Source organism: Nothoprocta perdicaria, unplaced genomic scaffold (genome assembly GCF_003342845.1).
Source record: "Nothoprocta perdicaria isolate Ctin4 unplaced genomic scaffold, notPer1 scaffold_121, whole genome shotgun sequence".
NCBI lineage: Eukaryota > Metazoa > Chordata > Aves > Tinamiformes > Tinamidae > Nothoprocta > Nothoprocta perdicaria.
Window position 1 is genome coordinate 947,120 of NW_020454328.1, and position 14,640 is coordinate 961,759.

Genomic DNA, 14,640 nt, shown 5'->3' on the forward strand with positions numbered 1-14,640 from the left:
CCGCGGGCCCGCCGCCGCCCGCCCGCCGGGCCGCCTCGTGGCCGCGGGAGAGGCCCCCGAGCGAGGGGCGGCTCGGGCGGTGGAGGTTTGGGAAGAACCGACCTGCCCGTTGTGCCCTCCTCCTCGCCCTCCTCGTCCTCCTCGTCCTCCTCCTGCCCTGCGCCAGCTCCGGCGGCCGGGCCCGTTACACCGGGTGACCCCCATTACACCGGGTGACCCCCGTTACTGAGTTGCCCCCATTASCAGGCGGCCCCCCGTTACAGCGGGTGACCCCCCTGTTACACTGGGTGACTCCCACTACCCGGTGACTCCCCGTTACCGGCAGCTGCTGGAGCCACCGGCCGCGTCCAGGGGGTTCCGGCTGCTCGGGCCTCGCCGGGGGCCGGGGCCCGCGCGGCCGCCCGCCCCAGCCCTCGTGTCCTCCAAGGTGGTCCCGGCTCTGTGGGTTGTTCCCATCCGGTGGTCCCGGCTCTGTGGGTTGTTCCCATCCGAGCAGCTCCCGCTCGGAGACGTCCCGCAGGAGGTGGGGGCTCCCTGCGCACGCGGGAACCTCCGCGCTCCTGCTCCGTCCCGGGAAGGACCGCGCGGCTGCTCGTCCAGGAGCTCCGTGCAGCCCGCGGGAGGGCAAGGGGTGTTTTGGTGGCCGGATCTGCACGGAGCTGCAGGTCGGTCTGTGTTTTTCCCGTCTTTGAGGCTGAGGTCCTCAGGAAATGAGGCCTTTGAGGGGAGGTTTCATGCATCTGTTGATGCATCCTGGTAGCTCTAGAACCCGAGGCCTGATCAGAACCAAACTCGACCAAGTGACAAAGTTCTTAAAGTTAAGACATTTTGGTGAAAACAAATGTCCAYGTACAAGAGATTCTTTAAATACTCAGAGAGTGGAGAGGGAAAACAGCTGCTTTCCTTGGGAAGGGAAAATTGTCCATTAGGCACCGGAGGATTCACCTAAGAGAACTTCCAAGTGCTCACCTATGGAAGTGGTGGCTGAAGTCTCCAATGCTGAAGCTGATGTGCCGTAAAACACAAGACTGGGTTATCAAGTTTCACTTGGTGTGATTCACTTACAGATTCACTGAACGCTTGTGCTCTTCAGTGCCTCGGCTATTGTTTAGGAGGAGCTGGAAGAGCTCAGTRAGAAAACAGGGAGACAAAGGGAAAAGAAAAAAATGCAACTCTCTCAGTCGAGAGTTTCCATCTTAAAAATCTGTCCCTTTGTGTATGTGCACAGATTTGTTGCCTAGAACGGTCTGTGTTCTGTGCTTAGAGGGCTGATGAACGCCAGGGGAGATCTTGACTAATTCCTGTTTCCTTTGTTCAGGGATATCATGTCCATTTATAAGGAACCACCCCCGGGAATGTTTGTTGTGCCTGATCCCCATGACATGACCAAGGTAAGGGAAGATCTGGAGCAGATTCAACTTTCTGTTTCTCGGTGCTTTGCTGTTGGGAGCTGCTTGAAGGGTTTGCCCGAATGGCCTATTCCCGTGTTTTGAATGGAGTCAGGGTAAATCTTAAACCAATCCGGCTCCGGTTTTCTGGGTTACACTGAGATGGGCTGTGTTTAAAATGGGAGGAGACTCTTAAGGAAATTGGCTCCGTGGAGACATATCACAGGGATCTGAGCAGCTTCCACAGTTAAACCCAGCACTTCCTCAGTGACCCTGTGAGCCAATGGAGCGCTGCTCCGTCTCGATTTATCCTGATGCTTGAAACTCGATGAGAGCATTTCACATGAACCTGAGGAACAGAGCAGCTTGAGAAGGAGCCAGCTCCGGGCAGCTGCTGCCTGTGGGAGCTGTCAGAAGAGCTGGAATGTCTCGGGAAGCCAGGGATGAAGCGGTGCTGGGACGTCTGTCCTRGAGCTGCTGGCTCTCCCTGGCTCCCGGGTCATGCACAGGTCTGGGCAGCCACTCCCAGCACGTGGCCTCGAGCAGAGCTGCTCCCTGGGGATCCAAAGGGCTGTGGCCGCTCCTGCCCCGCTCCTTCCGCTCCTGGCTGCCTGCCTTGGGGTTTTCCAGAACCGGGAACTTCCATTCATGTTTGGGAGAGCGAACGCAAACGGAGGCTGCTCAAATGTTCCTGCTCCAATGTGTTCCTTGGTCTCCCTGGTGCTGCCCTCTCTCCAGCTAGTGTCACCTACTCTGGCCGCGCTTGTTCCCTGGGAAATAAGGTGTGTCTTGCGGGGTTGCTTGGGCTTCTCCTCTGCTGCATACTGGACCTTCCCCGTAGACTTGGCATCCTCCAGACTCCACCAGCGTAAGCGCCTGCCCGGCCCAGGGCCTCCGGGCTTTGGAGATGGCACAAAGGGCCTGGCTCTGCGCAGGCAGCTCCCGCCCGGAGCCTTTAGCTCCGGCTTCCCCTCGCGCTGGGAGCTGCCAGTGCGAAAATGCCCCTCAAGGAAAATGTGGGTTTGTAAAACACCAGCCTTGGGGCTCGTAACTAAAGTCTGAGGTAGGTAAGAGGACATTAAAGGAGACTGCTTGGGTGCCGTCAGGAGGATGCAAGAGGAGGAGGCTGCCTGGAGAGCCCGAGGGGAGCAGATTTCCTGGTACGCAGTCGAGATCTTTAGGGTAATTAGTGTGGAGAGAATAGGTTCTTAATTTCAGATCCTGGCAGAGGATATTGAGTGATTGGTTTCAATAAAGCCAAATCAGCACAAGAYCATAAAAAGTGAGGAATGTTCTAGTTCTGGCAGAAATTCTGATATTTTCTTTTTTTCTAAAATTAGGGTTTTTTTTAATTTGAAATTTTACTTTTCTCTCCGTGTTGTTCTGACGCAGAGCTCCCTAGCTCACCGCGATTCCGCCCGCTCGGGGCTGCGTAGGGCTGCGTGGATGGGGGCAGCCCTGGGGGCCCCGGCCAAGCCCCGCACCCCGAGCGTGGCAGAGGGGGGACGTGCGGGGCGCAGCGGGACGGAGGGAGGGCGCCGCGGGGCCCGCGCTCCCGAAGGTGCCGCGTCCCGGCGGGAGCCGCCCTGCCGGAGGATGTGACGGTGCTGCACAGTTTTGGAGTGGTGCGCAAGACGGGCTTTTGTTTTCCAGATTCATGCATTGATCACAGGCCCATTTGACACGCCTTATGAAGGGGGTTTCTTCTTGTTCCTGTTTCGCTGTCCTCCAGATTATCCCATCCACCCACCAAGGGTCAAACTGATGACAACGGGAAATAACACAGTGAGGTTTAACCCCAACTTCTACCGCAATGGGAAAGTCTGCCTGAGTATTCTAGGGTAAGAGGAGACTTTGGCTGTTTTCAGGGGAAACCAGGAGGTGGCTGCAGGCTGCTCTGCCTCACGCATCCTTCTCGGTGCATTGTGCCCTGCTCTTGCCCCACACATTGGCTTGGATGCGACTTTATGCTTCTGTCCAGTGATGTGCAGAATTGGAGCCTTAAAGCAGCAAAACATCTTCTCTAATGAAATAAGCCTGGCTTGTCCTTCAAAGCACCTCAGAATGGAGCAGGGGAAGCAGGAAGTTCAGTGGATGCTGTCGCTTTCCTCCTGTTTCCCTCTGCAAAGACTTGGCCCAAGCACTGCGTTTCTTTCGCTTCTGTGCTTTGCAGCCCAATCCTTAATGTTGTTTGAATATAGGTTTCTGTGGTTTTAATTTCCTTTCTCTGTGTGGGTTTAAAAATAAATAAATAAAATTAAAAGCCACCAAGAACTTCCTTGAGAGCCATTTGACTGCTCTGGGCTTCCACCTACACGTAGTATGTGGGGCTGAGGTGGGTGTAATGATTAACAAGGCATCACTCCCATGTTGCCTGTTGAAACAGGCTSCACTGCTGGAAATCCTTGTTAACTCACGTGCTTGGCTTTTGAGCATTTACAGTTGGACTCGATGAGCCTGAAGGTCTTTTCCAACTGTTACGATCCTACGAAAGTCCTGGTTGATTCAGTGGCTCTTAGGGCTCTAGTAGAGGAACCCTGGACATGGTGGGATGTTCCCAGCTCCAGCTGTGGTAGTTCACTTGCCAAAAAGGAAGATTTTTACCCAGTTTGTTGCAGCTGAGGTGTTTGTACGAATTCTCTTCTGTTGCATAGTGCTAGTAAGGGGCAGCTGGGTGAGGAAGGGGCAGGAATGACTCAAATTACTCTAGGGCTTCAGTTGGGTCTCGTGAGGAGTCTGGTCTGATAGGRTTAAAAGGCTGCCTTTGCCAGCCTGGTTTCAGCAGTGCTGTGCACGTGTTACTTGCACCAAAGCTGGTGCAAGGAGCTGCTACCTGTCCAGGATCTGGCCTGAGGCTGGGCAGGAGGGATGCAGTTTGGATGGGAAACGTCTCCCTCCAGCTTATGCATCTGCTTGGTCCAGAGAGGTGGATGCCACCCCCTGCAAAGCACCGAGACCCGTAGGCACGTCCCAGCTGGGGCTCCGAATGCCCCCCAGGCTCCACGCCAGCCGTGAGGGGCAGCCTGCCCAAAAGCTGAATGGCTGAAGGGACCTGAGGGCCCCGGCCTTAGCAGAGGTGGGAAACACGGGGCAGCTGGGGAGGAGAGGCCAGGGAGCAGCACAGGTGGGTCGCTGCGTTTGTTCAGCTCGCAGGGAGGCAGGTCTGTGTGGCGAGCTAGGAAGGGCAGCGGAGCAGCTTCTCCCARTCGCACCATGCTGGGCAAAGGTTTGTGCTGTCCAGTGCCTTGCTCATCTAGCAGAGCACCCATTAGGATTGCTCACATTAATGCTTGTGCTGAGAGCTGGCCAGCTGCCCAAGGGATGGTCCTGTTTGAGCCTTGAGATTCAGATTTCAGTCCTTAAGAGCCGCTGGTTTTGAGGTGCAGCGTTGGGAGTTTGTGTTGGTGCTGTGCAGGATGACAGCCCAAGCTTTAATGTGCCCTGTAAGAAGTTTGGAAGTGCTGCTTTTCCCCAGCTCTTCCGTGTGTGAGGCCCCATGTGTGCTGGCAGTGGAGTAAAGCACCAGGCTCTGGCTTCTGCACCCTTAAAGCCTTTCCAGTGTCCCAAGCCTTGYATATCTGTACCAGCTGTTTCATTTCTTGTTGTGTTTCTGTAAGGTACAGATGTCTCCTTGGGGGTTCCCAAGCGTTCTCCTCTTTTGCCAGTTGGAGGGGYGGTAGTCACTGGACTTGTCCTCTGTTTTTAATTAATGGTTTTATTTTTTTTCTCTTTTGATGCCTCAGTACTTGGACCGGGCCTGCATGGAGCCCAGCACAGAGCATCTCTTCAGTCCTTATTTCCATCCAGTCTCTCATGACTGAGAACCCGTATCACAATGAACCCGGCTTTGAGCAGGTGGGTGTTTGGGTTGGATCATCTCCAGTTCTGCAGATATTTGTCTCTTCTCTCCGCAGTTTCCTTCTCGTGGTAGCACAGACTCACTGACCCAAATTCTGTTTCCAGGAAAGGCATCCTGGGGACAGCAAGAACTATAATGAGTGCATTCGGCATGAGACCATCCGAGTAGCAGTGTGTGACATGCTRGAAGGAAAGTGTCCCTGTCCTGAGCCGTTACGGTATGGAAAGGAGCTGAGGAGGGAACATAAGCAAATGGGGGAAGTGAATGGGGGAATGACTTTTCTGACTGTCCTTTTGGATATTTTGGGAGTTTAGGGAAGAGCAAGCCTTTAGTGCTCCCAGATGCAGCAAAGAATACTTGTTTGGGGTGTTTGCATTTGTGTGTACTGACAAAGGCTGTGCTAATATGCACAATGGCCGCATCCTCTGATTAGCATTTGAGAATAAATGTCCCTTGTCTCMTGGCAAAAAAGCAAATCTTGGGGTGGGAGGGAGATGGCAGCTGCTGCACAAGCACATGCAGGATCTGCTCAGCTGCAGTGAYGCTGTAGCTCGTTGAAGCGCTCAGCTGGGGTTGAGTTGGGATGAGAGCCCCGTTCTTGCCGTCCTGTGCTCACCGTGTGTCCTCTCGTTGCCTTCAGGGGAGTAATGGAGAAGTCCTTCATGGAATACTATGACTTCTATGAAGGGGTGTGCAAAGAAAGGCTGTATCTGCAAGGACAGACGATGCAGGTGGGTGGCAGAGCAGCTTCCTGTGGATCACACACTGCCTTAGTGAGGGGTATGAGGTTGGATGGCTTTGTGAGGGACAGCTGTGCTGTGCCCTTCATAAAGGTCTGCTTTCCTATTGGGATCCAAGGAGGGTTTTTTCCTTCTGAGGTTCCTTTGCTCATGCAGCAGRTGGGAGCTCCTCTCTCTGACTTCCCTGGCCGTGTTGAAAGTGGCTGACTGAACCGAGAGTTTCTAGAGGAGACAGGGATGGAGGAACAGAGATAATCTGGAAGATGCATCCAGACATGTTGAATACAGGAGCCTCGTTTCTGTAAGAGAGTACACTTYCTAGAGCAGAGTGTCAAGCTGTTTGCATATGAACGGACGTGTCTTCCTTCCTAATCAGCTGCCTCTTGTCTGACTCATTGAGAAATTTTTACTGCTAGGAAAAGATGGAAGCAGTTGAATTAATGATCTATAGTTAAGCCCTTTTTTTCTGTCAGTGCTGCCACAGGCTGTCTAATTTATAAAATGAAAGCATTCCCAAGGCAGGAGAGCTCCTGTTTGAAATGAGAAATTCCCCCGAGGCGGATCAGTGCCTGACTTGTATCTGTAGAGGGTGCTGGGCCGTGCAGGGAGGTTTGAGGGCGCTGGAAGGTTGTGGGGCCCGGCCTCTTGTTTCTCCTGCACGGAGCCAGGGCTTGGCTGCTCTCCCCAGGAGTCTGTGACGAGCGCTGGGTCGGCGCTGCCTTGCGCTCCGTTTCCAGAGGAGTGACTGCTCTGCTCCATTTCCTGCTCGTTCATGAGCGCTGGCGTAGGAGGACATCAGCCAGGGCACTGGGGAGATGCCATTGCTGCCTTTGGTGCCCTGTGTTTAAAATGAAGCCACTGCAGGGTCAGTGTGAGTTGAGCACTTGTCACGTGTGCGCTCCTGTTAATTCTGGAGCCACATGTTGGCTTGTGCTAGAGATCAGTACAGGCCAACACCTACACCTGCACTGTCAGATGGGACAGYGCAAAGTCCCTCTGCTTCATATAGCCCTGGCAGGGTGGCTTCAGCTTGGAGTTGCCTTGAAAGGAACGAGTGTTAAATGTCCAAATACTTCTTGCCTTTAAAGTGTGGGGAAATCTTTGCCCTCTGGTTATAGAGGCTTTTGTTTGTCATATGTTTTATTTACCACCTTCCTGCGAGTCTTGAGCTCACATCTTTGAAACAGCTTTCTTCCTCAGAGCTGCTAGTAGAAACACAACCTGTGTCTGCCYGACCCTTCAGCCCTCTGTGAAGTTTGCTCGGGTGTGTAAGACTTCCCCAAAGAGATCCCACACAGAAAAGAAAAATCTGTTATCTCCAACCTCTGCTTTGACACTGAAAAGCTCAGGGACCTCTTGGTTACTAGCTGGGATTTAACCCTAAAGTCTTTGACCGTTCTTTTCCCAATTACTGTGCAGCTTTCTTCTTTCTGTCGCTTGTCTTGGTAAATATTTTACACGCTGAGCCTAGTTCGATGTGACGTTTCACTGTAGAAGAGTCATGCTCTTTATTAACAGATTTATCCCCACTTTCCTTCCAGGATCCTTTTGGCGAGAAACGAGGCCACTTTGACTATCAATCCCTGTTAACCCGTTTGCAAGGCATTCGTCAGAAGGTGCAAGAGAAACACCAGCAGGAGAACACAGAAATAGACTCTGAGAGCAGCTCCTCGGAGACAGAGACAGACGCGCAGGGCTGTTCCCGAGCCTAGAGCCGGGGCAGCGGCGGCRAGGCCGGGGCGCGGGGATGCTCCGTGTGCGCCGGCTCTGCTGCCCCCGACGCACTCGAGAGCCCGGCGGGCCGGAGCGGAGCAAACTGCGGGAATCTCCTGTCTCCCTTTACTGCTCCGGTGGATAATGCCGAACGAGAAGACGTCATTCTAGACAAAGCCAAGCGTGTGACAGGCTACTATTAAAAGGTACTTACTCTGCTAGAACGCTGGAGCATGTGGCATCAGGTTATTTTTTGGAAACACCTACACTGTTTTTTTTTTTTTTTCTTTTTTTTTGTTTTTTTGATTAAACTATGAGATCGAGACCGTGACTCCTCTTTACAGCTTTTCTGTTCCTGGACAGTGAGCCCTTTCCTGGGGCCGTGCTGAGCATGGAGCTGTAGCCTGGGGAGAGCTTTGATGAGTCCAGGCTAGGATAGGGCCCATGCACCGCGTGGCCTGGGTGAAACCTTCTTGTGCAGGCTGCGAGGACRGAGACCCTCTGCTCCGTGGGAGCCACCTACCTGATGTCTTTCTTCTAGACACTGTTCTAGACAGACCAAAGATAAAGAGCAGTGGTGGAATCTGAGCTCCTTTCCAAAAGCTTTATTCCCGCCCTGGATGACTTGGTCCACTGGGACTCCAGGAGCCAAGGGGAGAATGAAAAGTGGAAGCTGCAGGAATTCGTAAATGGAGTGCAGGTGTGTTCACTCTGGCATTTGRGGGGATAGAGGGGGAGAAAAATCATTGGTCCAGAGATGGGGAGCACTTAAAAATAAGTCTAGTTTGTGTAATTTTTAAGTGTTGATTTAAAATTAGTGTTTTATTTGGCTGCTCTGAAGGGAGCTGTTCTGTTTCTTTAACTGAAGTATTCTTTGCTTTTCACCCCTCTAGTTAGCCTAATATTTTATTTTTCTCTCCTCTTCTTCCTGCCCCCTCTCTCTCAACTGTTAACTCTGAACTGTTAACTCAGACCCATCACACTGAAATGCTAGAATAAGGGGCATTTCTAGCCAAGGAAACAACCGTTTTGGGGTGGAGTTTTCCAGAGGTTTATGCCTCGTTACTGACTGAAAATTCCTTTGCCAAACTTGGCCGAGTGCAAGCTAGCTGTGTGTCCAAGGTCTAACACTTTGATGTTTCAAACAGTGGCTTTTTACTGTGAGCGGAGACAAACCTCTTGCTGAGGTGTCTGCTGGCTACGAGTGCCATTACATCAAAGATGTATTCAGTGCAAATTAGGTGAAATACCTCCCTTTTTTGTTTGTTTTTTTTTTTCCCCTCCTCCAGGTAAATAAGCCTGGTGATGGTTGTTTGGGGCAGTCAAATGTTTTGTTGATGAAGAACTTAATCTATTTTTTGTTACAGGAGCTTTGCTAGAAAGCTAAGCACAGAGTTGCACGTTGTCTCAGGCCCTCTCCCACTTCCCTTATTCCACGTGCTCAGCCCCACTGCGGAGTCCTGGTGGTGCTGAGGGAACTTCCAACCCCGTTGTCTTTAGGAAGGTGCATAGTGAGGGGCCAAGACCCCTGTGGTGTCACGTACAAGGGCAGTGTCTCTGCATTACCTGCAGTCTCTGCGCTTGGAGCGTCAGCTCCTGCAGAGCTCAGAAGCCTGCATGTGGCTGCGGGAGCAGCTCGGGAAGATGGAACTAGGAAGGACTCTGAACTAGGAAGGTGCCATCTAACAACTCGGGAGCCTTTTCCCCTTGAGCAAGCAAACTCCCCTGGGTCTGTCATTGCTACGATTTAGACTTAAACCCTGTCTTTCCTGGAGGGAAAGCTAAACTTATATAGGACTTGCTCAACACATACACCAGATAAGAGTAAATAAAACTCTGTTCACCTTGAAATAAGGTCTCAGGGAGGCAGTGGGGTCTCCTCTGAGAAGTCATGAGCTGTGTGCTACCTTGACGCCTCTTTAATCCCATTGTAGATGTCAGTTGTTTTTCACCATTCAGTAGCATTGTGGGTAGAGCTGTGACTGCTGCCTTCGCAGGGCAGAGCTGGTTCTGAACTGTTTGTGATGCATGTGGCGCTACCATCCACCCATACAAGGAAACAAGAAAATGCCTTATTGTAGACACTCTTCACCTAACTAGCATGTGGCTGTAAAAGAAGTATTAGTTTTATAGCTCTAATGTTGTCTGTCCTACCATTTCTGAATGTTTCCATTTCAAAGTGACAATCCTCAAATGACTGCTCTAGGCAGAGATGTTTTAGCAACAGATTTTTAGACCTAATCGAGTTGAAAATATATGCACAAGAGTCACTCTAAGATACCTTGTTTATATACTATTGTACATAAGATTTTTTTTTTTTTTTTGTGCAATAAAGTTTGTTTTGGCAGAACATAGACTGTAGTGGTACTTAGTGGGACGACTCACTCACAAAGAGGACTGACTCCAAAACGGTTTCTCAGCTGCTCTGGAAGTGTCACTGCTGGCTCAGAGATTCTTCACAGTCCCATGTGCATCCTTCAAGACTGCACTTGAAACTGCAGCCTAGATAATTTTCTTCTTGCTGTGACAAGATAATTAATGTCTGTAACCACAGGAGGTATTGCCACCTACAGCAATTCAAAGTAATAAAGTATGAATTAGTCCTGTTAACCTCGTCAAGCTAGACACTTTTTAGAAAACTTTATTTAAAGTCCACTGTCCCTGTGTTTCAGGTGATATGCATATAGCCTCAGAAGAAGAGTTATGTACAGGCACAGAACAGTCAAGGGATTGCCTCCTTGGCTTCCTCTGGAGTGATTTCCTGAGAGTAGAGCTCTGTGAAGAGAGCGGGCAGCCAGTACTGAGGGTCTCCTGCTGCTTGCGTATCCAGCCAGGCCATTCCTTCCTTCAGCAAGTGTTCCTGGGCAGAGTGGAAACCGTGAGCAAAACCTGTCAGCGGCTTCCCAGCCTGTTAGTTCATAAAGGCCTGATCTCATATTTATCCCAGGAATAAGGAAACGTTGTAGAACTTGGACAAAAAWAATTGTTGCCCATCCTGAGCTTGAGGAATAGAATTCAGGCACCTGATGACACCCACCCGCTCAGAGCAGTATGTCCTGAACTAACAAGATTCAAGCTTTTTACAGTTAATCTGCTAACTGCCCAGTGTCAATGGCAGCTGCAAAGTTTGTTTGTACCCAAATTTTTGGCTTCTTCAACTTATCCTAAAGCTGCAGGAGCAGCCCCTCTACGCTGCCGTTTAAGCTCGCAATGCATAAGGGACCATCATACCTACCAGCACCTGCTTCGCTCGTTCTGTCTCCCACTTCAGACTGGATTTGATCTCACCGACTGTTACATACCCCTTTTTCTGAAATGAGATGAAAAATAAGAGTCAAGACTTAAAGCTGTGCTTCAGAAAAGGGTGAAGAGTCACGCACACAAGCCTGATCTACTCCCGGATCAAACTCTACATTCATGTTCATTCTGGATTTTGGGCTCTCTACACTGCTCCCTGTCATGAGAACAGTAAGATTCTTTCATGGTGGTTGTACTTGAAAGCTCCGGACTCAATACCTCTGCCAACTGCAAGATGACTGTGTGATCCATGTTCAGTTCTGCTGGTACAGACTGGATCAGATATGTTCCACCAACAGGAATAATCCCAAAGCCATTCCCCAGCACCTTCAGCTTCTTGATTGCACGAAGGAGATCGTCCCTGAGGAGCAGAGGTCAAAGCAAGGCTTTAAAGTAAGAGCCTCTTTTTTTTTTTTTTTTTTTTAATAAGGCAATTTAGAATTAGTCCAAGTGTACTCTTACTTAACCATTCAGTTCAGGAACTAGAAGTCGTTAATTGTGGATCACGTGCAAGCAAATGGGTCTTTTGTTAGAAAYCCAATTTGGAATCCAGTTAATCACAGCAGCACTTGAAGCTACTGTTAACTTTCCCCCATTCTTCCCCAAGTGCTACTCAGCTCCCCTTTCCTGTAAAACAGATACTCACTGGCTGACATCTTGAGCAAACTTTCCYCTTCCCTTCAGCACTTGTTGGTGAAGTTCTTCCAGCGTTATCAGGCCTAAGGGCCAACAAAAGGGGACAGAAAATGATTCTGTATGCAGAAAGAAAGGAGTCATCAAGTCTGCTGCTGGCAGCTGTTTGCTGCTGGCTCAGCTCTGCCTTAACATTTTTAAGTGGCCTTGTTTTGCTCCCCACTTCAAGGCTTGGGGAYGTGTCTCCTAATTTCTCTCTGTGGAACTAGCTGTGCCTCCCCCCACAAATGTCTCATGCCCAAGTTTCAGCTTGTTCTGATGGAGCCTGTTCTTGCTCTTGGGCTGCCTTCTGAAGCAAAGAGCATCCACTTTTTCAGGCACTAACTACTATTTTGATTCTTCTGGATACTGTTGTACTCCTTTAAAGATAATCTTACTGCTAGGCTCAAAGCACTGACTCATTCCTTACGCCTTCAAGATTGTCATTTATCACTACCATTTCCTCAAGGTAAGGAGAATTGCAGTTTCATCACCTAAACAGGGCAGAGTTGCTGGATTTCTGCAGAAACCAATCAATGCAGGTCATTACCAGTAACCTTTACGTGTTATAAAAACAGGAAGCCTTTTCAGGGGCAATGAAGACAAAAATGTAATCTCCACATTTTCTAAATAAAGCCCACACCATTGAGCGAGGTGACTCGTTTTCCAGAGGGAAAMGGTGTTCTCCATGCTCTGCAACACCTGAAGCCACCGGCAGCGGCATCCTCACCTCCATTCCTGTGCTTCAGAGCCAGACAAACTTCAATAATCTGCACACCCAGCTCGTAGTAGAAGTCRCCAACTCCCAGCATCTCGGACCAGAAGCCTTTACCAGCTGGAAAAGGGAAAAGGGATTAAACCACTGGCAAAGTTATCCTCCCTTAACCTGCTCCTTGTGGAGCTGCACGCTCTGTAACCTTGGGAAGGAGCACGACAGGGGGATCAGGGAATCGTTGACTGCGTCACACTTAGACCTGAAACACACAGAACCAGAAGTCCGGTTCAGAGGACAACCCCGCCCCAATCCAAACGCCATCGGCTTTTCTCAAGGACAACCTGCATCAAATTCCCAAAGTTCCCTGGATCACAGCAGGGAGAGGAACCCTCAGCTCGTCAAGCCCCTGCTGCCCGTTTCTCACATGCCAAAGGATCCACTCCTATTGTCGCACACATATCCTGGAACTGCACCCGGAACTGGGGATTCTTCCGGATCTCCTGTTTGTGTTTGCTGGCAAACTCCTCCAAGTTGGTCTTAAACATATCCAGCTGCTTAGACATCTGAAAGACACAATTGCAGAGGGGCGTTTCTGCGCGGCCCCTCCCTGCACGCTTATACCCCCTAGGCACCCCAAGCACCACCGTCCTCCCCAGGAACGGGGCAGAGGCCTCGAGCAGCGCGGGGGTCCCCGGCCTGCTGCCCCGGAGGAAGGGGGATGGAAGGGGGGGGAGCTCCCGGACTGCCCGTTCCAACACGGCCGCCCCTTTTCCGGACGCATCCGCGGGTGCCCATGGGGGGGGACGCGCCCTGGGCGCGGGGGCGCAGCTCCCACCTGGGCCAGCTGGTCCTCGGCCAGCACCGTGCCCCGCTCCTTGTACTTGGCCTGCGGGAGGAAACGGAGGCGTGAGGCGGCGGGGGGGGGCACCGGGACCGCCCCCCCCCCAACCCCGCACCACGGGGCCGAGGGGACCCCCCCCGACACCCCCCGCTCCAAACGGGCGGGGCGAAAGGCCCCCCCGACACGGGCGCGGGAGCCCCCGCGGCCCCAATGGCACCGCCCCCCCCCCCGGGAGCCCCCCCGGCACCTCCGCGAGCTTCTTCTTGGCGATGGCGCCCGCGCCCACGCCCCGCCGGTGCATGGCGGCCGCCACAGCCGCCCGGCGCGCCGCCTGACGTCATCGCGCGGCGACGGGGGGCGGGGCTCCCGGGGGGGCGGGGCTCCCGGAGGGGGCGGGGCTCCCAGAGGGGGCGGGGCTCCCAGAGGGGGCGGGGCTCCCGGAGGGGGCGGGGCTCCCGGAGGGGGCGGGGCTCCCGGAGGGGGCGGGGCTCCCTCTGGGGCGGTGGGGACGGAGCCGCCGCAGGCCGCCATGTTGGGGGGGGCGCGGCGCGATCTCCTCCTTGCGGGGGGTCCCCAGTTCCGTGTGGAGCCCGGAGCGTTTCCTACGGGCCTGAACGGGCCTTGTGGGCCCCCACATTCCTGGGGGGCCCTCTGTGCCCTGCTCGTGCCCCCGTCGGAGCCTGGGCGGGCTCGACCGCCTCCGTCTAGGCCCGGGTGGCTCCACGGGCCCTCAGAGCCCCCCTGGGCCCCTGTGCGCTCGACGGAGGCCCCCAGGGAGCCCACAGTGCCCGGGCGGGCCCGCGTGGAGCCCGCGCAGGGCTGCACGGGGCCGCGGAGCCCGCTCGGGGCACACGGCGGCCCGGGGACCGGCTCACGGGAGGCTGGGGGGCTCCACGGGCGGCGCTCAGCACCGCTCCCGGCCCCGCCGCAACCCGACCGTGTGCGCGCTCGCTGCTGGAACAGTTCCACATTACGTGGACGCATCCCAAGCCTTCTTTCACCAAGAACTACGATCTGCTTGTCTCTGCGCACGGAAGATATGGCACTGCTCACTTTGCTGAAACCGTTCAGTTTGCTGAAACCGTTCAGCTTGCTCGCTCACCACAAAYGCATCGTTTCTACCCCTTTTCCAACCCCTCGCAAGGCACTTGCATTGTTTCAAGTCCAAACCAGGCYGCCTGCGCTCCCAGCTCCGGTTGCTCGCAGTGCGCACAGCAGCACTCACGCTGGCATTCCCGCTTCGCCCTCGGTCAAGCAGCAGAGGACAAAACAGCTTCCACTGGCTCCGCGGTGCTGACGGCTGGAAAAAACTCCCGGAAACGCAGCAGATACGCCCAGGATGACCAATTCCCAGTGCTCCCCAGGGATGCTGCCCATGCGCCCGCTCAGGAACACCCCATCTTCCCTCATGGTGA

The 14,640-nt window shown here is 53.1% G+C and overlaps 2 protein-coding genes across 2 annotated transcripts; one reads left to right on the forward strand and one right to left on the reverse strand.

Annotated features, from left to right (window-relative positions):
• Positions 1-1,218: 1,218 nt before the first annotated feature.
• UBE2Z (ubiquitin conjugating enzyme E2 Z) lies at positions 1,219-9,142 on the forward strand. The gene is made up of 6 exons (XM_026054454.1): positions 1,219-1,391; positions 3,042-3,229; positions 5,132-5,243; positions 5,352-5,464; positions 5,888-5,978; positions 7,529-9,142. Exons 1-6 carry the CDS (start codon positions 1,326-1,328, stop codon positions 7,697-7,699), a joined length of 741 nt encoding a protein of 246 aa, XP_025910239.1. The 5' UTR covers positions 1,219-1,325; the 3' UTR covers positions 7,700-9,142.
• Positions 9,143-10,074: 932 nt separating this feature from the next.
• Positions 10,075-13,558, reverse strand: SNF8 (SNF8, ESCRT-II complex subunit). Its single transcript, XM_026054453.1, has 8 exons — positions 13,473-13,558; positions 13,220-13,270; positions 12,809-12,947; positions 12,400-12,504; positions 11,644-11,716; positions 11,217-11,358; positions 10,936-11,010; positions 10,075-10,560 (listed from the first exon to the last, which is right to left on the reverse strand). The coding sequence occupies exons 1-8, from the start codon at positions 13,524-13,526 to the stop codon at positions 10,423-10,425; spliced, it is 777 nt and encodes a 258-aa protein (XP_025910238.1). The 5' UTR covers positions 13,527-13,558; the 3' UTR covers positions 10,075-10,422.
• Positions 13,559-14,640: the final 1,082 nt, after the last annotated feature.